The sequence below is a fragment of the Neodiprion pinetum genome, chromosome 6, assembly GCF_021155775.2.
Source record: "Neodiprion pinetum isolate iyNeoPine1 chromosome 6, iyNeoPine1.2, whole genome shotgun sequence".
NCBI classification, from domain to species: domain Eukaryota; kingdom Metazoa; phylum Arthropoda; class Insecta; order Hymenoptera; family Diprionidae; genus Neodiprion; species Neodiprion pinetum.
Window position 1 is genome coordinate 29,790,623 of NC_060237.1, and position 25,219 is coordinate 29,815,841.

Consider the following 25,219-nt stretch of genomic DNA (forward strand, 5'->3'; position numbering starts at 1 on the left):
CTTTAAAGACTGTTTGATGGAAGGGAGGGAGAGACACTTTCGCCGGGGCTGATCTGCTGTGTTTATTGTTAAACGTTGTTTGAACAAACCGTGGCGTGTTATTTCCATTTTACGTAACGTGTATTACGTGATATGAAAACCGGGCGTAGCGAGGGTTAATTTGTGGATTAAATTATGTTAACTTTTCATTTACTTCCAACGCCGATCGATAAAGCGTAGCTGCTTGACTTGTAATAATATCAAAAATTAATACGAACTCTCTGTCGATTGTTAATTCAAGATCGCCGCGAAACAATTGAATATACGAAGTGTTCATGACGGCATGAATTCAATGGAAGATCTTCTTCATAAAATTACGTGCATCTTGCGGAACCTCAATTCAGGCTGCAATCATGCATTCTTTACCTGTTTGTTTTCCTCCTACTAAAATTACAACGATTTTACATTCTTACGTTATAAGCTCCTTTATTTTAATTTCCTTGTCGCTGGAATCAAGTTTCAAAATCGAATTACAAAGTTCGCCGTTTCCTTCAATACCTACGCGATTAAACTCGCGATGTTCTCGATTGATGAAACGGTCTCCAAATTGGTCTTTCGATTTTCCGACTTCCGCAGTTGATTGAGCACGCGAAAATTGTCTCCTATAACCTTATTTATTACCCTGTACAATTCCACTCTGCAATGACATTTCCACTGGTCTTTTCGCATGCTTATATTCTAGGAAAAAAAAATATCGATAACATGTTTTGCTTGCAGTAATTATGCGCGATAATACAAATCACTTCTGCAAATTGGAGTCGCTTGTTCGTAAATATTATAGCCAGTGTGTTTCGGGAACCTGGCAAGCTTTTTTCAGATCGAAGAATATTCATATCATATTGCTTCTTCGGAAATAAATCGCAGAATATTGAATTTTCTATGCCTTTAGAACAACGCAAGGGCTTTATTTACGGACAATTATTACTTATTATCATCATTAGGCCGTTTTTCGAAACCAATCATCTACCTTCGCACGTTGCTGTACGAATGTCCGTATTCATAACTGTAAATGCCATTTTTTAAAGCTGATTACCGAACCTTTGACCCATTTTCACCCACCGACGTTGCCATGAATCTACACATTTTGAATGCCCAGTAAATTTGTATTATCAATAATTACCCCAATGAATCGTAAAATTAGCGTTTACTGTAATTTGCAATATCTCATTTGTACCGTGCATATGCAAACAAATATATACGTACGACCTCCGAGGCTCCGGGACCGAAAATTATTTATTAACTTGTACGGTTGGCTCGTAATAAGTGAGAATGAAAGAACCATGAATATTGCACTGCAGAAACGGTGTGCGTGTGTTCGATGAACAAAAATTGCATTTCCGTGTTTCTGGCGAAGAAATGCAGTGCAGTGCTCATCGAAATCTGCGAAAATAAAAATAACAATTGATACAATGTTGTTTTGCACAACCTTTCCATCGTGTACAGGATCCAGTAGATAATTCGAGACATATATTAATTGTACACGATTCGCATTTGAAAAATGGTTGTTATGTTTTATTGCATATCACAAGATCCACGATAAGTCGGCTCGACTTTTTTGTCAGCAAGATTTATCAATTTTCCATCGAACTCGTCGTTGTACATCGTTTTTAAAATTATGTAATATGAGGTACACATCGTTATTTCCGCAATTCTAACCGAATAACACCCACAATCGCCGTCTCGTTGCGAGCGAAAGAAAATAATTTGAAAAAAAATACCAAGAAAAAAAACCTACTCCAGTACGAGAGGTAAAATAAGGCGGTAGAAAAATTTCAACTGTAGCTGAAAAAAAATTCGGCATTAAAATAGTAAAATTACCAATATTACAACAGGTATCGAATCGATTATGCAGGGGTGAAAATCTAGTGCAAAACTGCATCGTCAACTAATCGTCTTCGTTAAAGTAAGAGATTTTGATATTCGATGATAAATATTAGCAAAGTTTTCAGAACGCATGGGTACAATGTAATTACAGATATTCCGAACGTTGATTAGGCCTGGTACGTAGTGATGTCCAAGTTGTTGTAAACCATCTGCTCATCGATCCAGGACCGCAGACCAGCGACGTTCGCGTAAACACCGGGAATCTGTTGTTCCCCACAACCGATTCCCCAGGCGACAATACCAGCCTGGACGTATCGCGTCGGGTCACTCTTCGACGGACATACGAGAGGACTTCCACCGTCACCCTGGAATTATTTTGGTCAATCGTACGTTTCCCCAATTTTTTACTCTTGGACCGATTCAATTTTAGATATATTACCTTGCAGGTGTCCTTGCCGGCTTCTCCGCCTGCGCATATAAACGACGGATCCAGCTGGAAGTACTTCCCGAGGCGGGTGGTACGCAGGGTAGTTTGGCACAAGCCGTGGGGAACGACGGGAAGATCTATTTTCTTCAGGATCACCTGATAGTGGCCTTCCTTACCTACGGAAACGTCATTATAACCGTTTAATCAACGATCGGATAAGTTATTCAAACACGAGACAGTCAGTATACTTGCTACTGTGTCTTTTCCTGGTACCTGTTATTCAAAAAGTCCAATCCAAACTGTAAACTTTGGTTTTTTAGCATTCAAATTCTGTAATTAAAAAGGATCCAGCGAATTCCAGAAGTCTCGCATTCAATCTCTCAACCTTCCCGAAATCATGTGAATTCTTTTCAAGCCGCTTGGAATGAAATTACAACTACGATAGTACTGAAAGTATTTCAAAGTCATTTTCCAGACTCTTCGAGTCTCCCGCGAAGGTCATGTCGCCAATCGAGGATGTCCGAAGTGACGTGATCGTAGTAGGTCTTGGTGACTCTTACCGAAAATGTCCTTGCCCCATCCGCTGGCGTAGCACCGTGATCCATCGAAGATCTCGTTCGTTTGGGGTAGGCAGACTAGGTCAACATTCTCGGCAATATTGACGGGTTCCGAGAGTATCAAAAGAGCAACGTCGTTGTAGAGGGCACCCGAGTGGAACTTCTCGTGGACGACGACTGTAGAGACTTGTCGGTCCTGGTGTGGGAATATTTCGTTCTTCGTCTGGGTGTCCCATTCCCCGGCTCGTATTTTCAATGTTGAGGCCTGTTTCCTGCGCCCGTTTTAAAAGTAACAAAAACTATAATAGAAAAGGGCCAAAAGGGCACATTTCCTCCTATGTAATCAGGGTGAAAAAATAACATAGCCAATAATCAGCGATTACGGTGAGGAAATAATTTTGTAATCATGAGACTGATTTTTCACCGGTCCGTCTTAGCTCGAAACAGTGATAGACAAAAGTGATGGCGTGATTGGTCTATACCACGAACGAAATCAAGTCATTTGGTGTATATACAGTTGTTGCCACAGACTTTGCACCATAGCGTGATTAGTTTCTCTCCATTTCCAATATTTTCATGATTCTGATACTAACCCATTAACGCAGTGAGCAGCGGTGAGGACGACCCGAGGGTGGATCAGGGCGCCACCGCACTGATAAACGTTGAGCGGCGTGGTATTGCCGCTGATAATTTCCTCCCTGAGAATGGCAACCATCCACGGAAACTCGCCAAACTGAGCCTCGTTATCGGTATGTCCGGTTATCCTGAAACCAACACCGTCCGGGTGGCGTTCACCGCATCCTCTCCGCACTGTCGGCGTCGGTTTCATTGTTTCGTTTGCTTTGAGAAGGTCTGGTGGGTTGCAGCATACGTCCAAATAGTTGTCGCAAGCCCCCCTCAATCTGGGAGATAAACGTGGACAAGACGTTTTAGCAAACCGAAAAGAAAAGAATGAAATTTCACGCCATTTTCCATAATGTCAGTGTTCTTTGTTGCATGCGTCTGCAGGGTATGTCGCGTTAGCCGCCGTATCGTAGGGGTGAATACGAATAGTTATTCCTCGGTATTGATGATTAGTCGACTAATTACATACTAATGTTGAAAATACAAATCTAAAATTAGCGGCTGGACTGTGAAACGCGCCTCGATTAGTATAACGATTAAAGCACCGTGAGAAATGTATTTGCGTGCAATACGAGCAGAACGTGTATACTAAAAAATCCTGAGAAAGGACTTAATCAGCCACTTAAAACGCGCAGTGATAGAATAATTCAATACCGCGTGCAGAGGATTGGTCATCCGTAAAAACAGCATTTTATGGGTCCAAGGAATTGCGAATACAATCTTGTGCGAGTTAAGAATTGATACTTATTCAAGCTGAAACCCTGGCGAAATATCAGTTAAACGGAATGTATCGTAGCAGCCGGACATTGAAGGATCGATCACTTTCTGATGCGGGTAGATAGTGCGGTGCGCTTCCAGATATGTAGTTGGATAGTTTTTCAAATCGCGTACAGACGCTCAACGATGCAGACATCATGCTTACAAGGTTACGTAATACAATGACATTCAACGTACTAGAAGCAAGTCAAGAATGTAAGTGTCCTCCAATGTCGATACTCACCAAATGTCTCATGCGAGGAATTCGATGACATGCATCCATGCATTACCGATAGTGTACAAAATCGCGTTTGTAACTTTTTTTCACTTCATCGTCATGATATTATCCTCAATTTAAAAAAACGTTAAAGATTCATGGTTATTTTAGGCGAAAAATACGTTACTTACACCCCATAGACAAACGAACTAACCAACATGCTTATAATCAGGTCGTTGAACGACAAATTCGGAAAAATTCCATTGGGTCTGTCAGATAGAATTACGAAACATAATTGCTACTTATTTTTTCTTTCTTCAGTTCAATGTTTATCAACAAAGATATAGCCAGTTGAATTTGCACGACGTCATAACGTCATAATGTTCACATTGTCGTACAACTATAACTGTGCACATTTTGACTTCACGCGTCAATTTCTAACCGTTACATCTTTGTTAATAACCATTGAATTGAAAAAAGAAAAAATACATGTCAATTATTTTTCGACGTTTTGTCCGACCGAGCTAACGGAGTTTTTGATTCAACGACCTAGTCGTGCAATAAATAATTTTTTTGCTGCAATTTGGAAGGACACAGCTCTTTACTGCATGCATACATGTATCTGGCCGATATGTCGAGACGCTGAATCCTCTTCTGGACTCTCGAATCACCGGAGGACACTTACCCACTCGATTTATTTGTGGCAGGGTTATTAACACCGGACCTGATATCAATTATGCCAATTCCTTCGGTGACTATCGTGTTGTTTTGGCACTGATAGTACGGCACACATTCGCATTTTTCGTCATTAATCGCCGTCGGACTTCCACTGGTTGTCGAGGATGTTCCCGGTGACTTGGCCACGTTGTCGATCAGGCAGCCCAAGCCACCATTCGCGTTGTTGCACCCTTGCTGCTGCGCCGCGACAAAGAATGCGCCGAAAAGCGCCGAAAGCATCGTCAATCTCGTCGTCCACTTCATCCTGATGCCGATTTAGAGATCTGATAAATATGTGGAAAGAGAATTAGTCGTTAGGTCGATCACTGGATTCGATTAGCGCTGAGATTGATATTAAAAACATTTAGACCAACGCCACCTGAGACTTTCAAAGAGTCATATTCGACGATGAAAGCGGATTTCTATCTTATTTTTTATTTTAAATCGAATTCATGCCACGAAATAAACGTTTCCCCACTCACACGGAACTCTCTGTCGCCCCATTTTAACATAATTCAACTTAAACAACTTGCTCACTTATTGTATTCAGCAGTAAGTTGTTGTTTGCGAGACGAGGGTCGATAACATTTTAAACTTCGCAATTATGCAACGTTTCGATTTAAAAACGAGTCGCCGATAAAGTGAAGTATTTATGTATATAATAACCATACTTAATACCGTTGTAAAACATATTTCCGTGCCTCCAAAACACACAATGCATCTGTTGTTGAAGAAGAATTTTGAATCAGCTCAGGAATATAGTGAAAATTCAGACATTTTGTCATTGTCATGCTGTAGTGTTAATATAAAAACACCGCCACTGTTGTTACTTGCAGAGTGGAATATTTTTAGATACACTAATCACCCGTTGATTCTGCGTTGGAATTACAAACCGTAATAAAGAAGAGCATTGTTATTTCATCCTCGGACAGTTGTGATCATGAGAGTGACTTCACGACGTATTTAAAAAGATATTAAAATTTTAGCTACGTTAAATGATACTATTTTCTTGTCCTGATGCACAATATTTCATTGGAAAATTATCTTGATTATTTCCTTACACTTCTCAAGTCAACTAAGAACATTTCTAATTCAAAGTCATTCTCTCGTTTAAAATTAGGGAATTATGGGTACTATTAATTTTATATTAGGCAAATACATTTGTTGCATAATTTAAATTTCAATTGGTAACGAGATTAGAATCGCTGTATTTTTTTAATCCGCATCCCGAATTCTCGGTAGTGGTTATTAAGTTTTATTTCATGCCTTGGGCGGAATTATTGATTCTCGCCAAGCTTTATAGATAGTCAAACTGATGATCCAGTCGTCTTTTTTTTTCCATTTTCCTTATGAAGAATCAACATAAACTTAAAAAACAACGTAACTTGAAAATTTTATCCTTGTTGCAGTAAAATGACATTCTCTGAAACGGAATTAATAAAACGCAATATTTTTTTCCTATCGATTCCAGGTATTCGAATCAGCAGCTTTTTGCAAACCTTCAACCATCGATCAAGTTGACTTGATTTTAAACCGTGCCGGGACTTGACGACTGTTCTCATTGTCTTGTCTGAAGCCGTGATCAATGGCGTCTCAAGAAGCCTGTAACGCTGCAATTCGCCGACCGTGAATATCCGCGCAAAAAATGAAAAACCAATTTACAATATATTATGTACTGTATATACATAAATGAAAAATATGTTGTCGATTAATTTTAACCAGCCTTGTCCCTGGAGTTAGACCATCTCGTACAGTATATATACCTATGTATACGATACGTGTATCGCAGCTTCCGAGATGTTGAGGAATAAACGAAGCTGATTAGCATACCCGTAATTCTGGCCTTGGTGTTCGTCTCCAAACAGGTATACACTGACAATAAATATCTTCGCACGCATCCGCGGAGTGCCGAGCTTCGAGCCTAGGTTTAGGTGGATAGTTAATTGCGCCCGACATTAAATAAAAAATGTATCGTGCATAAGAATAATATAAATTAGGTTTAATTGCAAGCGAGACTTTTATCATAACTTGTTGCCAGGAAAAAAAAATCCTTGACTATCTTCCGAAAACAAATCCTATACGTAGGTATAAGCTTGAATAGTGGTACTTTATGCATAAAATAGAGAAAGAGCTTTTACGAGCAAATTCCGAAAACGAGTTCTCGCACGGCTACAAGAACCGGATGATCATTTTTAAATTACGCGCTTGCCGAAGTGCCGAGTCATTCACCATATTACGGGTCTGATAAAACTGCGATCAGGAGCCATGAACGCCGGTATTTTCAACTTTGATGTAACGAGGGCCAAAATTTTCAGATATTTCTAGTATCGTAATAACGAAATCGCGACTAGTTTGAAACTTCGTACAATCGCCTGTTCCGTTTTCCGCATAAACTGCCTTGACACGCGATTCCTCTTATTCTTTCACGGTGCTCCGCACTCTGAATTACTCATCACGTATTCCAGCAAGTTATATACGGGGTCTTCAATATTAATTATGGGAAATTCTCGTTCATCGACAGTTTGCGACTTTCCGTAGCTGCGCGTTTTACTGTTTTTTTTCTTTTCGCGCGTCCTTCGCCCTCGACAAAATCGCGATTGTATAATAATATGTGCCACCGGAAACGAGACTTCCGAATTTGCGCAACTTTGTAGAATCCCGCTCCAAATTTCTACGACTACAGACCGGCGGTTCTTGACAGCGTTAATTTCCCGGATCCTTCGAGTTCGCTCGTGTGCAAAGTTGAAAATCAGTTTCAGAAATCGCGACGTCTCTCATTTTCGATAATCCCCGTCACGCGATGCGAATACCAATTACTAGCCATACAGTATTGACAGACGGGAAATTCACCAATGAATCACCACGCGCCTTGGCGGTTTTATAATGCACCGTGTGTACTATGTATTGTTTACGATTTCATCACCTAAGAATAGACAAGGTCGGTCTATTCCAAAGAGCGGGAAGTCCGATCCTTGCAGTGTTAAGACTCGTGATTTTTATTCGACGTTTGCATTTTCGAGAAGTGAGTTCAACCGTCACTGTAACCGTTCGTAAACATTTTTGTCCATCCGTAGCCAGGGAGATAAAAATTTCGAAGTCGTGATCTTTAACCCAGTTTGTCATCCGTGAACTAGGCTTCGCTTACTGATATATTGAAATACCACGACGTTAACGTTACGCATATACGAATGGATGTAAAAAATTCTCGTTAATCGAACCTAATTCTATTCATTGGAAAAAAAACCACACACACACACATACACGATTTAAATGAGAATTACGATTTCTTAATTTCAGCTTTCGTAGAAAAAAAAAAAAAAAAATGTTCACAGTAGGTAAAATGATGTACAACTTATTTGCAGTGGCACGAAGTAAAGAGGAAGACTGCAATTATTTTTTCCATATTATAATTACTGTAACTTACCACGGCCAATGCAGAAGAGTAGAGTATCTCCTTTTGTCCCCTTGCTTTCTTATCTTATTGCGAAACCAAAAACTGATTCTGAAGTGTTGACGGTCAGAAATAGAATGGGACCGTCGATGAAACGACGAAGGCAATAACGCGCCGCGCGGCGTATATCCACGGTCATCCCTTCTCCCTGGCATTTATGTCAATCTCCCCACCCTTCCCCCTTTGCCCCCCTCACCCGCCCCGTCCAGCCCCGCCGCCTCTTAGGAACTTACCGGCTTGCCTTTCATACGACATATTATCAAGTGCTGAACTTTCCTCTTCACCCCGAGTGCGTGCGTTTCTTTTTGATACCCAGGGACAATTTCCCCGTAAATGGATAAACGACGAATTGACGATTTCTTTTGAAATTGGTGACATATTCATAATCATTTCTCAAGTTTATTGTACGCACATGAAATTGGATGATGTTGTTTGTTTTTTTTTTTTTTTTTAATGTTATTTTGAAATACGAACTCAACAAAAATTCAGTCAGAAAATTAATGCGAACATGGATTTTTACGGCACCCGGAATGTCTGTAAGGGTCACGCTATAGCGTTGCCAACAGAAACAGTATGGGTTACTATGCCACCACGGTTCACTGTCACTAGAAGTTACGGGAAATTCAGTGACACGTGACAAGTGATAATCGAATATCTCATCTCAGAGTCAGGTAAGTATGTAAATAAAATCAGCCCGTTAAAAACTGATTTTTGCATGGAATTGGAATTGTATTTTAACCAATGATGTAGCGAATTGACGTTACACGATAGATCCGGTCGTTCAACTGTTAACATCAATTAACCGTTAAATTCAATCTTAAATTCATAAACCTCATTTCGGTGATTCGAAATTTTTTTCTTCCGATCACAAAATTCATTCGACGTTGTCTCGAGCATCTTAAGCAAATTACAAAACTCTCATATAAAATTTGCGTCAATTCTGTGGGTAAGGCGATGAATTTCTACAGCTGGATTTTTAGACGTTGAAAAAACAAGCAACGCTCAACTCGACATGATATCTTTATAATTACAAACCCGTCCGGGGATTCACTCTTCGACTGACCCGATCAGGATTCCCATTCGTGACGTCTTTTGCAACACACGCCTTCTCAAGGCTCGAGAATGACGTCTGCTAAAGGTGTATCTACACTGGTTGCAGTTTGAGAAAATTGCTAGGGTTATCGACTAAGCAGATATAACGGTGCATAAATTTTTCAGCGGTACCCGATAACTTTGCTCTCGGCATCTGTTCCTATTATCGTTACCTGACGTTACGTATAATTTGGATGTTTTTCGCTTTACGATTATCCAACGCGAAGCAAAGTTCGACCTTCTCATTTACCGATTCCAAGAATTTCTTTTCACGTTTATTTGCGCACTCGATGACGCACGCGATATCCCCCGGGTACAGGCGAGAAAGTCGAAGGAAAAGAAGTAACGCACTTACGATTTGATCCGTAGCCTTGCGTTGTAAATTTTCATTTCTCTCGCGATCTTCTCGAACGCGTAAGTGTGCAGAGATGACCGCGCTTCGTGGAAAAGTAACCGTGGTGAAAATATTTGCACGATTATTTGTAAACAACAAGTTCCTACGTCCGTCGGTCTTCTTTCCCTTGAATCACTAAATTTCTAATAAAAATAAGCTTTATTTTCACGCTGCTTGGTGACTCCCCGACCACCTTTCACCGTGACAATAGACCGCGACATCCTTCTTAAGGTCGTTCACGGTTTCCCATTGTTTCGTAAATCGTTCCGCGTCTCACTCTTCGCATCGCGTGTAAAAGTTACGCCATCAACATTTTGTCGTTGAATACCACATGCGCCCTGTTATTGTACAAAAGACGGAATAGCCAGTCGGCCGGGATTCACCATTATACCTTCTCTGGCTTCGGAGTTTACTGACCCGCACGATTTTCACACTGTACTACGAAATCTACATAATATACACATGTAGGTATCAACGTATAATAATGTACTCACGAATGTGGTGAATCGCCGGTTAAAATCCAGGCTTTTCCTCTTCGGTTCCAATAATACCCGTGTTATTAAATCAGAACCGAGTATTGGCGCTGTTAACGAATTTTCGGAACTAACGGACGTGCAACGTAAACATGGTTTTTACATAAGTATTCAGCCTAATCTCCCATTCTACCGTACATCGGTTTTCCAGCGTGACTGTCTCTCTTTCTCGATATTTTGTGAGTTTCGTGTGACGAGTGAAAACGTTCAACGTCTAGTGAGTAATTGATTCGATAACGATATCGGCACCGCGTCCGTCTTCCAGCACTTCGAGAAACTTGAACGAAGTTTATATTATACTTTGGAATGAATTATTATGCCCGCTACAAGGTATAGTTAGCGGTCTCACCTTGTCAATTTAAACGTAACGTATAAGCTTCGAATAGCGTTTTTATACATTGCGAGAAGTCGTTATTCGTACGGGATAAATCTTTCAACGATTCGAAGAAAAATCCAGGGTCGGATTCTCGAAATACCTTGCACACCTGCACCAATCAACGTGATGCAATACGCGTATTAGGTATCGTATACTTGTTGCCTACGATGAAGTTGGAAAATATACACTCATACATCTATGATTCGCGTTTTTGGCCAACGCTTTGTAGTTCTTTTACGTCCTTGACGATTCGGTGTTAAGGACAGCTCATTCTAAATTTGTTTATCTCGAAAAATAAGAAATAATAATGCGTGAGCGAGAGAGAGAGAGTGAGAGATATGAAAAGGAAAAGGCTAATGAACACTGGGTAAAAGAGAAATCAAGTTTGCCTACAATTTGACTTATAATATTGACTATTTACCGCTGTTTTGTACATCATCGAGCGGATGAACGCCGTGACTTAATCTTGTATAAATTAATGATATTTAACAATTTTCTGGAATTACTGTATATGACCGTGCTGGAGACAGTGGAATGGCGTTTCAGGTGACCTTACACCGATATTGCTTCACGGTCTTTTTGTGTCTGAAATATATACTTGCGAGGTCAACCCCTTTGACCGATTAGCAATTGAAAAAAACAATTTAAACAACACTTGAACTCACTACTTTTCGTACGATCGTGTATAGAAGAGCCATGAGCCTAGTCAATCAAAACAAAAGTTCAAGTTAACAATCATAAAAACGATTATTCGAATTATTCCTACTTTACAAAACCGAATGTCCGGTTGTCTGTATTCAGACGCTCGTGGAAGCGACTCTGAGAGGTAAGAAAAATAATGTTTTTTTTTTCTAAACGCGTTTTTACGCTCTGGGCGTACTAAAATCGAACGTGATTTATATTTAGATTAATGATCGTATGACAGGAGAGTCTTGACTTAAATGGTTGAAAATTAATTTAGCAAGTAATATAAAATCTAATGATGCGATTCCGTTGAGGAGATCAGAGATTCTTCAAAGTTTAGGCGCTTTGTATCCCCAAGTGCCAAGATTTGCTTTCTTCATTTCGCCGTCGATCCACCTCCGCAGTTCATAAATACTTGCAAAAATGTTGGGCGTCTCGAAGTTGCCGGAGCTGATGCACCATGAGCCGATACCCAACTGAACGAACCGATTAGGATCGCTCTTCAAAGGACAAGCCAACGGTGCGCCAATTTCACGCTGGAATCGCGACAAGGTTACAAGTAGAACAACTCGCGCTCAAAGCCAATGAGACAGGGAGTGGAATCGCAAAAATTGCCTTACCGAACAGAAATTCTTTCTCGCAGATTGACCACCGGCGCAAACCGAACTATTGTCAAGTCTGAACCTTTTGCCAAGCGGAGTTTTACGCAAAGCTGTGATGCAAGTCGATGATTCGACGTAGGGTTCGACTCGTTTCCTCAGCATGTTGGTCTGACTACGTTGGAAGTGGACGTCCTCTGGAGCCACTATAAAAACGGTGCAAAGTTTCAAGGTTTGTGCAACTGGTTTCTATTCCATGCACTAGGTAAAAACCTCGTCTTCTAAACTCTTACAAAATTTATCCCATCCGATCACCAAGCAATTCTTCTCGTCAATGTCGTCGGTGCGATCCGCCAAGCAGGCGATGTTGACCCGCCGGTTGATGGTCACTGGGGTCTTCAAAAACAGCAGGGCAATGTTTTTGAAAAGTTTGTGCGGGTTGTAGTTCTTGTGGAGAACGGTATTGCGCACCTCACGCTCCTGGTACGGATCCTCCTCCGGAGTCAGCATGGTGTCCGTTTGTCCGACTCGGATCCAAAAAGGCTCGGACGCGTTTCTGCGGAAAACAAATTACCCTATAATTACTCTTGTCTCGTTTTTTGCTTCAGGTCTGCAGGATAGAACCCGGAATTACAAATCTCTTACTCTGTGTCGTGGACGCATTGGGCCGCGGTCAGTACTGCGCTGTCATGAATGAGCGTTCCTTGGCACTGGTACACCTTGACCTCCTTGGTCTTGTTGTTCCGCTGGACTTTTCTCGCCCGAAATATGGTTACCATCCATGGGAATTCTCCGGATTGAACTTCCTCCTGGTCCAGTCGAGGTACGAACGGTTCAAGACTCTGAGACTGACGAAGTCCACACGTGCTGGTCTCGTTCGGCTGCTTAGGAAGCATGCAGCAGACTTCCAAGTAGTCTTCGCACATCGTAATCACCTTCTCAGACCTACTTCTTTAGGATGAGAAGCGATTGGTAATTGCCCTAGGTTAACGACCATGATAAAACGAACATACGCAACACGCCCTGTTAGCGATGGACTGTCTCATCTAACCGCACATCAGATCAAAGGTATATTGCTCGAAATGACGTACCTAAACTGTTAAAGTAAGTAATGTCTAATTGTCGCGAAAGGTAAACGGCAATTGCGAAGTCAACATTGGCAACATTCCGGTGTGCTATTAGTGCAGTATCTGTACGGTGAATCGCTTACCGTGCATGCCGGATGTCAATTTCACCTTCCCCGTTAGTGATGACGATATTTTCCGAATTGCAGAGATAATATGGCACGCAAACGCATGACGCGGATGCGGAGGAGGCTGCTGCTCGCGTCTTTATCAGTGTCTCGTTGGTAGGCCATGACGGTCGAAAAACATCCGCCGAAGAAAAGGACCCAGTCAACGCCAGGACAACGAAGCTGAGCACTGCACTCCCCATGTCACCGATTGTCCACAGTGGGTTACCGTTTACCTCAAGGGACGGAATGAACTGGTTTAACTGTTCTTTCGGACACTGGCAAGCGGTCGCGTAGCCAGCGCCACGGTCATTTGTGAAATCGCTATATCAAATAGATTATTAACACAGCGGGAGAATGGCAGGCGTTCTCTGGAGTAGGGGATTCATATTTGGAGTTTTCAGAAGTACTGTTCCTTTCATTCCGTCTACAAGGTAGAAACCCATGATCCTCGTCGTTGATTCATTTCGATTTCTTTTCGCGATGCAAATATGTGCTCTCCGTGCAGGGTTTCGTCATACGACTTTCATCTACAGCCGACCGATCGTGCCGCCCACAAACAAACGCAACAAAATGCACGTCGATGGGATTTTCAACTCGTCATCAACAGCGATACCACACCCCCCCTCCCCCCCACATAGATGATCGAACAAAGCAGAATTGGGGATCGCATAAAGAGCGTTGCGCGCTAGACCGTGAAGCGAAGTCATCATTATCTACCAATTACAGTAGAACCTCGATTATCCGAACGATGTGTTGATTTATCCGAACGCTGGGTAAAAAAATACATTTTTGATGCGAAATATACATTTTTGCTCGCTGAAAAATTTGAAGCAGCCGTTCGTCAATTGACAATAGACGACGGTATAAGACCAAAGTAATAAAATGATCGTTCGATGTTTGAAAGGGGTTCGAAAGGTTGTTTTGATGTTTAATACGGACTGTTTGTCGATTTAAATTTATGTTATATATGTATTATTATACCCGAAGATGAAAAATGAATTTCGGCTATCCGAACTTTTGACTATCCAAACTAGACTCGGTTCCAATTAGTTCTGATAATCGAGGTTCTACTGTAATGTGTTTCTGTACTTTGAACTGCAATATCATTATGCTGCTGCGTTGTGGCTATTCATACACACGAATGTTCCAAGCTACCTATCTGTTCTCGGAATTGTGACCTCAACACGCACACACACCAGCATTTATAGTATAGATTCTTAGCTGAGATAATAAGTTTAGGGGTCATCATTAAAACATGAGCACACAATGATTATGTAAATAGTTGTTATTTCATTCGCACACAGAACACACTGTATCTTGGTCATGTGTGGAGTAAACGAGTTTACACTTGTCGCTATTCACGAAAGACGTGAAAATAAAAAAGCAAATACATTCAGAAAAAAGTCTCCCTCCATCGCCAGCACGGTTTATAGCAGTCTGCAGAAATGCCTTCTGTTTGACGATCATCATGCCAGGTACGAAGACGTGTCAAGGTTGTACTGAGCCATTTTGCCGTCGATCCATCGACGAGCCTTACTTACGCTAGCGTAAACGCCAGGTGTTCGATCGGCACCGCAACCGATTCCCCAGGCCACGATACCAGCCTGAACGTATCGGTCTTGAGCATTCTTCGAAGGGCAGACCAATGGACTGCCACCGTCACCCTGTGGCAATCAAATCAATCGTTAGTTGGATAATTTAAAAAAATTGGTGTGTTAGTGGAGACGGAAAAACATTCTACTCTTTGAATTCAGGGTTCTAACCGTGCAAGTGTCCTGTCCAGCCTCTCCGCCGGCACATATGAAACTCTGATCGAGAATGAAAGCGTTTCCAAGTCTGGTTCGTCGCAAGTTAGTTTGACAAGGTGTGTGCGGTACCACGGGAAGCTCGATTTTCTTGAGAACAGCCTGGAATCGGCCCACTGCTTCTGCATTGGGTCCCGGAAAAAGAAAAACAAATTATTACGTTATCTCGCTGCTTCGAGGATCGAAGGGCGAGTAAAGGCAAGTCGCTGACCGAAGGTGTTTTTGCCCCATCCAGTGGCCGTGCACCTGACAGCGTCAAAGACGTCGTTCTCCCGAGGCAGGCAGACCGTGTTTACACTCGGCGTGATGACGAACGGCGTCTTGAGGATCAGAACCGCAAAGTCGTTGTGAAGATTATCGGTGTTGAAGTTCTCGTGGAGAATGACAGCCTCCACCTCCAGCTGCTGGTGCGGAATTGGCTCGGTTCGGCTCAGCGAGTCCCAATCTCCAGCTCTGACCACCAGTTCCTCGGCGCTCTTCCTGCGGGCAAAACAATCATCAACTCGAGTTGATACCCAACCGCCGCCAACGCCCTGCAGGGACGGTTTTGCGAGCTTATTACTCACCCCTCGATTGTGTGGGCGGCGGTCAGGACAGCCCGGGGGTGGATCAACGAGCCACCGCAGATGTAGCCGCTCTGTTCGGTGCCTGGAGGCGGTTTGGTGAGGACGGCTACCATCCAGGGGAACTCGGCGAACTGGGCCTCGTTGTCGCTACCGGTTATCCTGACGGTAACTCCCTGGGGATTGCGGTATCCGCAGCCCGACCTTACCGGGACGTTGGGCTGCAGTGGCACCGGCGTCGGTAACGGCTTCTGCGTCGCCGTCGGACTCGGCGTCGGCATCGTCACCATCGTCGGCGCCTGCGTCGCTCTGTCAATCGGGCGATTCAGGATAGACGACTTCGGGCAGCAGACGTCCAGGGTGCCTGAGCAAGTCTCGCCGAGCCTGGGGAACCGGAAGTTGCCGTTAAAACGAACTTTCTACCATCGGGAATCCGGTACTGACCTTTTGTCGATCACGAACGATCCGTCCGAATTGGAGACGCTCTCGCTCGAGCAGAGGTTGTACAACACGCATTGACAGTCCGATACCTGGACTTTAGGCAACGCCGTGTTCAGGGGTGGCGGCGTCGACGTAGACAGAATGTTCAACGAGTCGCACGGGGCGTTGAAAATCTTCCGGCAATTCTCGACCGCCGAGTTTACACCGTTCTGACGCTTTTCCCGCCATCCGTTGGGCGTCGCGACGCCCAAATCCAGCAGTCCCAGAACCGTGACAAGCCATCCCAAGTACTGCATCCTTGATTTTGGTGATCCTTGGTACCTCGTTGACGAACAGACACTGCGTTCGCGATCAAACCTGTTGAATATGTTATAATTGTATTCTTGGTCTCTCCCTCTCTCCCTCTCGCTCCCCCTTTTTCTATTTCAACACCGGTTTTCGTACCAAATGGACGTCATGTATATTTGTCCTTGACTCGCGTATGCAGGTAGGCAGGTCGGTCTATGTATATAAAAATAGTGCGTAGACAGACGACCGCTCCGTCCCTATCGTTGTGTTTCTCTATATATTGAAAGTCTTCTACAGGTATTTATATATTTCGTAAAAATTATCCCTAGAATCATACACTATATACCTAGGCTAATAGCTGCGTTTAAATATGCATACATATTCAGCGCGCCGCGAACGACGTCAAGGATAGATTTATATAGTCCTTCCAGAGATATTCGTTAAGGTTTCGTTCGTGAAACAATTAGATTTTATTTTGCTACACGAGTATTAAATAAATCATTCTCATTTCCAGGTATTATCGCGATAAAGAAAAATGACTTAAATTATTTTTGTTTTTCGAAAGTCGAAAGCGCCTCCTCATTCACCAGTAAATTCTTTTTATATACGTTTTTTCACCGTCTACTCAAAGTATTATCACCTAGTTGTTATTTACTTATTAATTTTCTTCCACTGCGATGTAAATAAAAATTTATTGAACCAGCTTCTGTAATTCGTAAACGGTAAAACTCGTGGTTCTTGCTTAGATTATTCGCTCTGTAATATCGTCAGTAACTTACAGAGATACCGACAAGTTGCATTTTGCAAGTGACAACAATTGTAATCTTGGTGAGGCGAAATTTTACCGAAATCGATTATATTATATTCAGTACATATTCCTTTTTTTCCTGCTTTTCGCAAATTTTCAGTACATATCAATACTCCAATTGTTGTAGTAATTTTTAATTTTTTTCTCTACGTCTCTTTCACCAATTTATATTCGATTCTTTTTTTATCGAATGAAAAAAAAAAAAAAATAATCGTCGTTGAAATTTATCGAGGCAATCGGGAAATTTTTTGTGCAACACGCACACCTTGTTATATAAATTTATTACTCACCGCAATAATTGTTATTTGTGTATATCGGCAAAACTGCGAATTCACTACTATGAAGAATCGTCCGAAGCACAACTTGAGCGATCGGCCGATGTTTGGTGACTTGTTTCGAACCGACGTCGCCGATCCGTAAACCTCGTAGACCGGTCTTTCCTCCCTCTATTCTGCAGACCACTCACAGAGTTGTTTGTGTATCGCCATACCCCTCGAACCTCGGGCTTTTCTCCCACCACGGTAAAACCACCGTCGCGACGTCATCCGTCCGTTGCGCAAGATTTATCATGGTGAATTCCTCGTGCGTTGCGACTTTCACGAATCAGTCTTCTCGCAGTCTCGTTGCTGCAACTACTATTTTTTCTTCTTTTCCTTACATTTAGTCGTTTATTTATATCCTTCATTTTATTTCCGATCAGGAGATTTGGTTACTGCGATTCAATGACCGCTAAATCTTTCCTTATTGTGCGCTGTTCGTTCGACGGTGTTTAAATAATTATTCAATCTCGACAGCAATGCTTAATTCAAATCGAGCCTAGACCAATAAGGAAAAAATTTGTCTCGTGCGATTAATTATTGATCAATGTGAAAGACTTTATTTTTAAATTACTTCTCGGTTGATGTGTTTCAGGAATTTTCTTTTTTAACGCTTTCTTTTTACTCAAAATTTTTAATGAGTTGAAAATTTGATATGCGTTATAGGTACTCGTTTAAATCATGCGCGACGCTCGCGTGAAACGCAACTTAAGGAAAAAAAGCCAGCGACGGATGATCAATTTTTAATAACGGGAATCGACAGAGGTTATTACACTCTTACGTAAATTTCTTTATCACGTATGCGAGGACGTTATTTCCACGCTTGTAAACTTTCTGCGTAATATTTTTTCCCTCGGAAAGTTCCTTCGATATTTAATCGCAGTGTAATTATAGACGTGTACAAATAACAAGGTCGTTAGCGTCGATCATCTCTTGAAGTTAGAACGTGTAGCCCGATTTGCTTCGATTCATTTAGTAATCGATCGATTGATTAATAGCCGCTGCAGTCACCGGATATTTTCGAACCATGAAGTATGCATCTCATTATACGACTTAGTTGTAATTCGTGTGATATAACAATTTAATCACCGCATCAGACAGACCGAGTCGTTCTCTTCGTCTCATTTTCTTCAGACATATTAGTATACCCGGAAATTCGATGATAATCTAAACATTAAATTCCCGGTGCAAAGTAAAAAAAAAGTTTATCTTGCACGAGAACGAATTCACTGCACAGGTATATACATAGGTGTGGTTTAACATTCAGGTGCGCCTCGATAAAAATAATTTCATACCATGTCTAATACTGTGTCTGCGGTTGTCTCGGGTGCTCAAATCACTATTTTTCACGATTAATATCGAGGTTGAACGATGAACTGCGACGTAATTGCGTGAGATAATTGCACGTACTGATTGCATGAAGCCGAAAAGCAATCCGATCGACAATCGTCTCGGCCATAACCATCGCTGCTGAAAGAGAACGAAGTCTTGTGCAACTGATACGTTAATCGTGCGTTTATTAAACTTTTTTTTTGTCATTTACGTAAGATACAAAATCCGCAGACCAGGGTGACCGCGGCCTTGTCGATAATACAAAAAAGTAATTAAATTATTCCGAAAATTCTATTTGGATAAATTCTCGTTATCCTTGAATACGCATGTCACCTGGTGAACGAACGCTGTGTGCGACATTGAAGTGTATACATATACACACACACACATTGGCCGATATGAATGCAGCATTGAAAAATAATCTCTGAACAAGTGAAATTATTATATGTGTACCTCGATCAGTTGGCACGCTGCGTATAACAGGAATATTGTCCGAAGCTAAGCAAACTTTGCCCGTTCGTTCTTTCCCGTGCGATAATTGGCAATAATGGATGTATTAGTCACGCTGTTGTGCATCACGACTCATTCTATGTGCCAATGTTAACGTTGTACAATTAGGTCGTACCTTCTACCTGCCTACAGCCTTTGGCTAACAGGGATTCGATTCAGCCGTAGTAATTAGTCAGAGGTTCAATGCCGCAGGAAGTATACGAGTTAAACGTACGAGTTATATAAAAATTCGTAACTGTACCTATACCTAAACCCATCGGATTACCGCCTGCAATTAACGCGTACACTTCATGACTCACGCATTAAAACTGTGTGATAATAAGAATATTTCAGATTCATGGCTCATTGAGGCAAACAAATAACAGCATTTATAATTTACCAACACGAGCTTGCGCCGCGACAGGCTGTCTCGAAATCTTTAAAATATTATACCTGGCTATTTCCAATAATTTAATTACTCGTTTATAGATTAGCCCTGGATAAGTCGAGTGCACGGTTTACAAATAATTCAATTTGTCTAATGAATTATAATTTTCTGACAAACTTTATTCTCAGGTAGTTTCACACGTTTATTGATGTATGTAATAATAAATAATGCATAATATCGACGAATTGAACTTTAGTTTCTAGGGAATTCACAAATAGATTTGTGACCATTCATCTCCTACGGACGAATCATGTACCTCGATTATTATTTCAATCCAACAAAATAACAACCTTCCAAGTCAAGCAAGTTGGTGCTAAGTTACGCGTTATAACTTAAGAGTACGACGGTTGTAAAAACAGAATAATAAATGCAGCTAAACCGCACGTTTATAAGTAAATAAACCTACGTAGGACTAGACGTGAAAATGCGTGCATCAGCAGACTTGAGAAAATAGGACTTTACAAATCGACGACACCAACTGTGTAGTAGTAATATATAATTCGTTGCTCACAGTACTCCATAATTAGCTAACTGCTGATCGATCCATTGGCGGTGCTGAGGAACGCTGGCGTAAACAGCGGGTGTCGTTGATGACCCACAACCGATGCCCCAGGAAACGACGCCGACCTGTAAATATATAGGTTGGAAATTTTAAGAATCGTAATATTGGATGTGATTAGTTAAAAACGAACGGAAGATGCCGTCGCAGCTAGTTCGAAACGTAGCCCGTACCCACCTGGAAGTACCTTCCGGTGGAAGTTGGGCACACCAAGGGACCTCCTCCGTCGCCTGTGCAGGTGTCCTTACTCGGTTCCCCGCCTGCGCACATGAAGCTACCATGCAACTGGAAATACTGGCCGAGTCTTGTCGATCGTAGACGGTTTTGACAATCGGATCGTTCGACGATCGGCAAGTCGACCTGTCGCAGAACGGCTTGATACTGTCCCTCGACTCCTGGATAAATCATGGTATGAATTAGGAACGAGCGAACGATCTTTCAGTTCGCGGGCCTTAGAAATACTTCCGGCATGAGATCCACCTCGTCTAGTGCGGGTCATTCTTACCGAAGGAATTTCGTCCCCAACCGGTTGCATAGCATCTGACTCCCGGAGTGATGGCCATTCCTTGTTGGGGAAGACAGATCGGTCGAACGTTCGTCTGGTAGTTGACTTCGGAAGTTAGTATCAGGACGGCTACATCGTGGTAAAGACCACCGCTGTAGAATTGCGGGTGTTTCAGGATAGTCTGGACTCCAGCTTCTTGGTAGGGTAGCGGTTCATTGTTGGACCTGGTGTCCCACTCGCCGACGCGTACCACGAGCCGGCCCACTTCTTGTCTGGGGATTTTTAGTAAACAGAGTTACCAACTGCCGGATGAGTATATAATGTTCCGGATTCCGAATTCCCAGTGGATTTGTTACTACGATGTGCTCCCTTACCCAGCGACGCAGTGTGCGGCGGTCAAAACCGCCCTCGTTGATAGTAGGGATCCACCGCACTGGAAAAGCAGAGGGTTCTTGGTCTGTCGAACCAGGAGTGCGACCATCCAGGGAAACTCGCCGAATAACGTCGCTCCGGGTCCGTCTGCCCTTTGGGCACCTGCTCAGAGAATCCTCGAATGATGACAAAATACCGGCTTGCAATATTGGATAGAACCAGTCGGAACTTGATTTTTGTTCGACGGATTCTTTCGCGATCCGCTTGACAACTTACCCGCGTTGTAATCGTTGCTCCTCATCCCGCAGGAATCAAATTTCGAACCTGTTCCACCTGCAGTGACGACAAGGGTGTGTCTCCCGTTCGACGGTAAGCCGACACCCTTGACCCCGACGATGCCCTGGAGCTGGCAGCAGACGTCGTCGGGCATGGGGCAGATCCCGAACCTGGGGTCAATTATGCCCGCGCCGTCCTGGCTGACTACGAACCCGTCCGCGCACCGGAGAGTCTTCACGCAAATGCAGGCGCGATCCGTGCCAGGGTTCCGGATGGGCCCCAGGCCCCCGGAAGGGTATGGCTGCATTCCGTTTGACGGAAAGCCAACGGCCGAGTCCTGACCGTTTGCTGGTATTTTGCAGCATGTTTCATCCGCAGCTGAGCAAGCGCTGCCCAACTGACCGAACCGACCGATAGGAAATCGAGGGTCGATGTTTCCGGCTCCGGAGACGATTACGTACCCCATTAAGTCGCATTGCCACGTTTTGACGCAGACGCAGAGTTGGCTAGAGGGAACTGCCGGCGACATCGACGTCATCGCAGGCATCGATGTTGGGAAAACAACAGAAGTTGGAATTCGACAGCAAACCTGCGTGGCGATTGGGCAGAGTCTTTGGTTCTGCCGTCGAGGGTCGATCACACCGGCACCAGATATTATTATTACACCGGATGCATCGCACTGATACGTCTCGACGCATAAGCAATTCAAAGAGAGCGATGGTGTCGGGAATACTGTTATCGGTGCCGATGTAGGCGTCATTGTCGACATCATTGATGGTGCCATGGTTGGCATTGTTGCAGGTGTCATGGTCGGTGTCATGGTAGGCGGCGTTGTTGGAACCGCTGTTGGCATCGTAGTGGGAGCCATGGTAGCGCTCGTGGTAGGAGGCATGGTCGGCATCATGGTCGGTGGATGGGTAGGCGGCATTGTCGGTGGCGCTGTAGACATCATTGCAGGAGCCATGGTCGGTAGCGTAGTAGGCATCGTTGTTGGTGGCATAGTAGGCATCGTTGTTGGCGGCATAGTAGGCATCGTAGCTGGTGGCATAGTGGGCATCATGGTTGGTGGCATAGTTGGCATCGTAGCTGGTGGCATAGTGGGCATCATGGTTGGTGGCATAGTTGGCATCATCGTTGGCGGCATAGTAGGCATCATCGTCGGCATCGTGGTTGGTGGCATGGTTGGCATCATCGTTGGCGGCATGCTTGTCATTGGCATCAAAGTAGGAGTAGCGGTTGAAATTGGCATAGGAGTTGACATATTGAGATTAGGCATGTAGCAACACACTTCCAAGTCCCCGGTGCAGGGTCGAAATCTGTAATACGACATTATACCGGTATCGTCAACGGGTATAGATTAATAAAGGACTCATTCTCGATGGAGACACCGAGTGACCTTCTCAGAAATGTGCAGAATAGAAAATAAGTAAACGAATTTTGTAACGCTACCTGATGTCGATCACACCAATTCCAGAAGTGATGATGTTATTGTTCATATCGCAGAGATAATAAGGCACGCAGAAGCACTGGGAATGTGACATCGGAGTTGTCGTGACTTTCTGGACCTTATGAGGATTCAGTTTGTGCTTCAAAATGTGAAGCAAGAAGAGAGGGACTCTGCCGGGTGAAGCTGGGGTAGCTATGGAGAGATCTCCAGGCCATACGATGTTCTTTCCAGGTCGCAGAAAATGTCCCCATGTTGCGCTCGACGCTGTTAATGCAATAGCACCAACAGCCACCACCAGCGCAAACTGCACGCTGTTTCCCATGATACGCCGAGACCAGAAGCGAGTTTGCAGTCTCTAAAATGTGACGCGAACCTTTATGCCTGGTAGGACAATGTTTCCGGACGTTGTCGACGCTGTTTAACCGCGATGTGAGAGCCTGCATGGCACCGCTTAACACTGTGACAGCTCCGCACGATCCGGACATTAATATGAAGCACGTAATTGTGCCCATCCAGCGGAGCTGCGCGTCGTCCGCTCGGAAATCTAAGGGTCTAAGTGGGACACACCAGGAATGGAGTTAGGCCGGGAGAGATGACATTTTGATGGAGCGAGATTCAAAACGCCGAATGAAGCAAAAAACAATATTGCAGCCGGACGGTGTACCTTGGAGTTTTTTGGTACCGTGCTCTGGAGGTCGAACAAAAAACCGAATCTGTGAATCGAATAATGGGAAACTGCGAGATGCGTGAAGCAGGTGAATGCGTTTGACCTACATTCTACTCTACAGTAGTGGCAACAATAACCTCATAGCTGACCGGTACTCACAAACACTCTAGCTATTTATAATGACCAAGTGTGAAGTAGGATTTACGATTTCACAATGCAACGATCTGTTAGCAAGCATTTCTTTGTCGATTATCGAGTTAACGGATTGACGTCAATGCGATCGGGGTAAGTCCTAGATAGTCACCGATACAAGAAAATATAATCATTCGGAAAAGGATAGATCGAAGCATCTGGGCTCCTCTAACCATGCAACTTATTCACAGTTGTGCGACTATTGCGTGCAGCATATCATCGCGAAAGGATATAGTAGTGATATTTAGGGAGTGAAAAAATATTATGCCATTTATAAATTTTATTGACGTCTGTTTGGCGTAAAATAAAAAGCATCTCCATATCATCGTTACGTAACTCTTCGAGCATATGGATAATGAATTCATAGCCGATCTGTATTGATTGTAGTGTAGCTTCTGTACACATTTTGTCCACCCTCGAATGATAATAAGTTATAGTCTTCAATTCAATCAAAGAATGAGCACCATTTCGATAAATATGATAATTATTTTCAAGTGTAGTAAAATCAGGCAACATACCCCGATATTATTTTATCCAATTATCCCGTACAATCTAGGCAAAAACGGCAGCTGATCTGAGGTCAGCGACGATCACGACATCAGTGAATACCGAATTGACCAACTTTCAACGTTCTGTTTCTGTGCTCGACTGTTGCACGGTCAACGTTTTTACCTATCAGTTGTATTAGCTTCGTGCCAGCATACGCTATTTCAATAATTCAGCATTGATTTATCGCCAGATATACAGGATCGCGGACAAAGGCGTGAACATTCAAACAATAACTAAATGCAATTCTCTCATCGTCTACAAACATCTTGACGCACGTTCCTAATGATTCGTTATTACTATAGAATGTAAGGTATTCGCTGAAACAATTATATTACGTATTCGATAATTTTGGCTATTCGAAATCTAAGGTTCTCTTCCTCTGCAATTTGCCTGTATAGCAATGGCAGTTTCTAATCAGTAGAATGAGTGATAAAAATTCGTAGAAACGGTGGTATTTTTAAACAGCATTTACATCTAATGATTGGCACTGAATTGTACGTGATGAGGAAAAACTGAACAACATTGTATTATGATAGGGGTTAAAAGACTGACAGTGTGACGCCTATGCCGCAGCTAAGTAGGGCAACGATGCGAATCCAACCAATCGTTACGGGAAAATGATGTACAATTATTATTC

General features: G+C 42.9%; 4 protein-coding genes across 6 annotated transcripts; all 4 read right to left on the reverse strand.

The window, feature by feature from the left end:
• Nucleotides 1-634: 634 nt before the first annotated feature.
• On the reverse strand, nucleotides 635-8,735 carry LOC124221243 (phenoloxidase-activating factor 2-like). Of its 3 annotated transcripts, XM_069137109.1 has the most exons (7): nucleotides 8,586-8,735; nucleotides 5,130-5,445; nucleotides 3,441-3,749; nucleotides 2,851-3,119; nucleotides 2,303-2,466; nucleotides 2,013-2,228; nucleotides 635-1,419 (listed from the first exon to the last, which is right to left on the reverse strand). In XM_069137109.1, exons 2-6 carry the CDS (start codon nucleotides 5,423-5,425, stop codon nucleotides 2,031-2,033), a joined length of 1,236 nt encoding a protein of 411 aa, XP_068993210.1. In that variant the 5' UTR covers nucleotides 5,426-5,445; nucleotides 8,586-8,735; the 3' UTR covers nucleotides 635-1,419; nucleotides 2,013-2,030. The 3 variants fall into 3 exon arrangements, with proteins under 3 accessions (XP_068993210.1, XP_046486997.1, XP_046486995.1); XM_046631041.2 differs by lacking the exon at nucleotides 635-1,419 and having other exon boundaries at nucleotides 1,524-2,228; nucleotides 5,169-5,445; XM_046631039.2 differs by lacking the exon at nucleotides 635-1,419 and having other exon boundaries at nucleotides 1,524-2,228.
• Nucleotides 8,736-11,391: 2,656 nt separating this feature from the next.
• On the reverse strand, nucleotides 11,392-14,056 carry LOC124221244 (phenoloxidase-activating factor 2-like). Its single transcript, XM_046631042.2, has 5 exons — nucleotides 13,501-14,056; nucleotides 12,936-13,241; nucleotides 12,584-12,846; nucleotides 12,312-12,496; nucleotides 11,392-12,227 (listed from the first exon to the last, which is right to left on the reverse strand). Exons 1-5 carry the CDS (start codon nucleotides 13,722-13,724, stop codon nucleotides 12,021-12,023), a joined length of 1,185 nt encoding a protein of 394 aa, XP_046486998.1. The 5' UTR covers nucleotides 13,725-14,056; the 3' UTR covers nucleotides 11,392-12,020.
• Nucleotides 14,057-14,791: 735 nt separating this feature from the next.
• Nucleotides 14,792-17,874, reverse strand: LOC124221242 (phenoloxidase-activating factor 2-like). Its single transcript, XM_046631036.1, has 6 exons — nucleotides 17,720-17,874; nucleotides 16,337-16,690; nucleotides 15,896-16,276; nucleotides 15,541-15,809; nucleotides 15,288-15,451; nucleotides 14,792-15,188 (listed from the first exon to the last, which is right to left on the reverse strand). The coding sequence occupies exons 2-6, from the start codon at nucleotides 16,627-16,629 to the stop codon at nucleotides 14,991-14,993; spliced, it is 1,305 nt and encodes a 434-aa protein (XP_046486992.1). The 5' UTR covers nucleotides 16,630-16,690; nucleotides 17,720-17,874; the 3' UTR covers nucleotides 14,792-14,990.
• Nucleotides 17,875-20,113: 2,239 nt separating this feature from the next.
• LOC124221238 (uncharacterized) lies at nucleotides 20,114-25,115 on the reverse strand. Its single transcript, XM_046631024.2, has 7 exons — nucleotides 24,552-25,115; nucleotides 23,177-23,529; nucleotides 21,728-23,043; nucleotides 21,454-21,613; nucleotides 21,080-21,351; nucleotides 20,752-20,969; nucleotides 20,114-20,642 (listed from the first exon to the last, which is right to left on the reverse strand). The coding sequence occupies exons 2-7, from the start codon at nucleotides 23,494-23,496 to the stop codon at nucleotides 20,523-20,525; spliced, it is 2,406 nt and encodes an 801-aa protein (XP_046486980.1). The 5' UTR covers nucleotides 23,497-23,529; nucleotides 24,552-25,115; the 3' UTR covers nucleotides 20,114-20,522.
• Between the last annotated feature and the right edge of the window lie 104 nt (nucleotides 25,116-25,219).

Excerpts from the sequence above, each read along its gene's own strand:
- LOC124221243 (XM_069137109.1), bottom strand. The coding sequence starts at position 5,425 with ATGAAGTGGACGACGAGATTGACGATGCTTTCGGCGCTTTTCGGCGCA. Across the intron at positions 2,467-2,850 it reads ATGGGGCAAGGACATTTTCG|GTAAGGAAGGCCACTATCAG; the intron begins GTAAGAGTCACC and ends ACGTTTCCGTAG. Across the intron at positions 2,229-2,302 it reads CCGGCAAGGACACCTGCAAG|GGTGACGGTGGAAGTCCTCT; the intron begins GTAATATATCTA and ends AAATAATTCCAG.
- LOC124221244 (XM_046631042.2), bottom strand. The coding sequence starts at position 13,724 with ATGGGGAGTGCAGTGCTCAGCTTCGTTGTCCTGGCGTTGACTGGGTCC. Across the intron at positions 12,497-12,583 it reads GATCGGATGGGATAAATTTT|TGGCTCCAGAGGACGTCCAC; the intron begins GTAAGAGTTTAG and ends CCGTTTTTATAG. Across the intron at positions 12,228-12,311 it reads CGAGAAAGAATTTCTGTTCG|CGTGAAATTGGCGCACCGTT; the intron begins GTAAGGCAATTT and ends TCGCGATTCCAG.
- LOC124221242 (XM_046631036.1), bottom strand. The coding sequence starts at position 16,629 with ATGCAGTACTTGGGATGGCTTGTCACGGTTCTGGGACTGCTGGATTTG. Across the intron at positions 16,277-16,336 it reads TCGTTCGTGATCGACAAAAG|GCTCGGCGAGACTTGCTCAG; the intron begins GTCAGTACCGGA and ends CCGGTTCCCCAG. Across the intron at positions 15,452-15,540 it reads ATGGGGCAAAAACACCTTCG|AAGCAGTGGGCCGATTCCAG; the intron begins GTCAGCGACTTG and ends GACCCAATGCAG.
- LOC124221238 (XM_046631024.2), bottom strand. The coding sequence starts at position 23,496 with ATGGGAAACAGCGTGCAGTTTGCGCTGGTGGTGGCTGTTGGTGCTATT. Across the intron at positions 23,044-23,176 it reads ATTGGTGTGATCGACATCAG|ATTTCGACCCTGCACCGGGG; the intron begins GTAGCGTTACAA and ends GTCGTATTACAG. Across the intron at positions 20,643-20,751 it reads CCACCGGAAGGTACTTCCAG|GTCGGCGTCGTTTCCTGGGG; the intron begins GTGGGTACGGGC and ends ATATATTTACAG.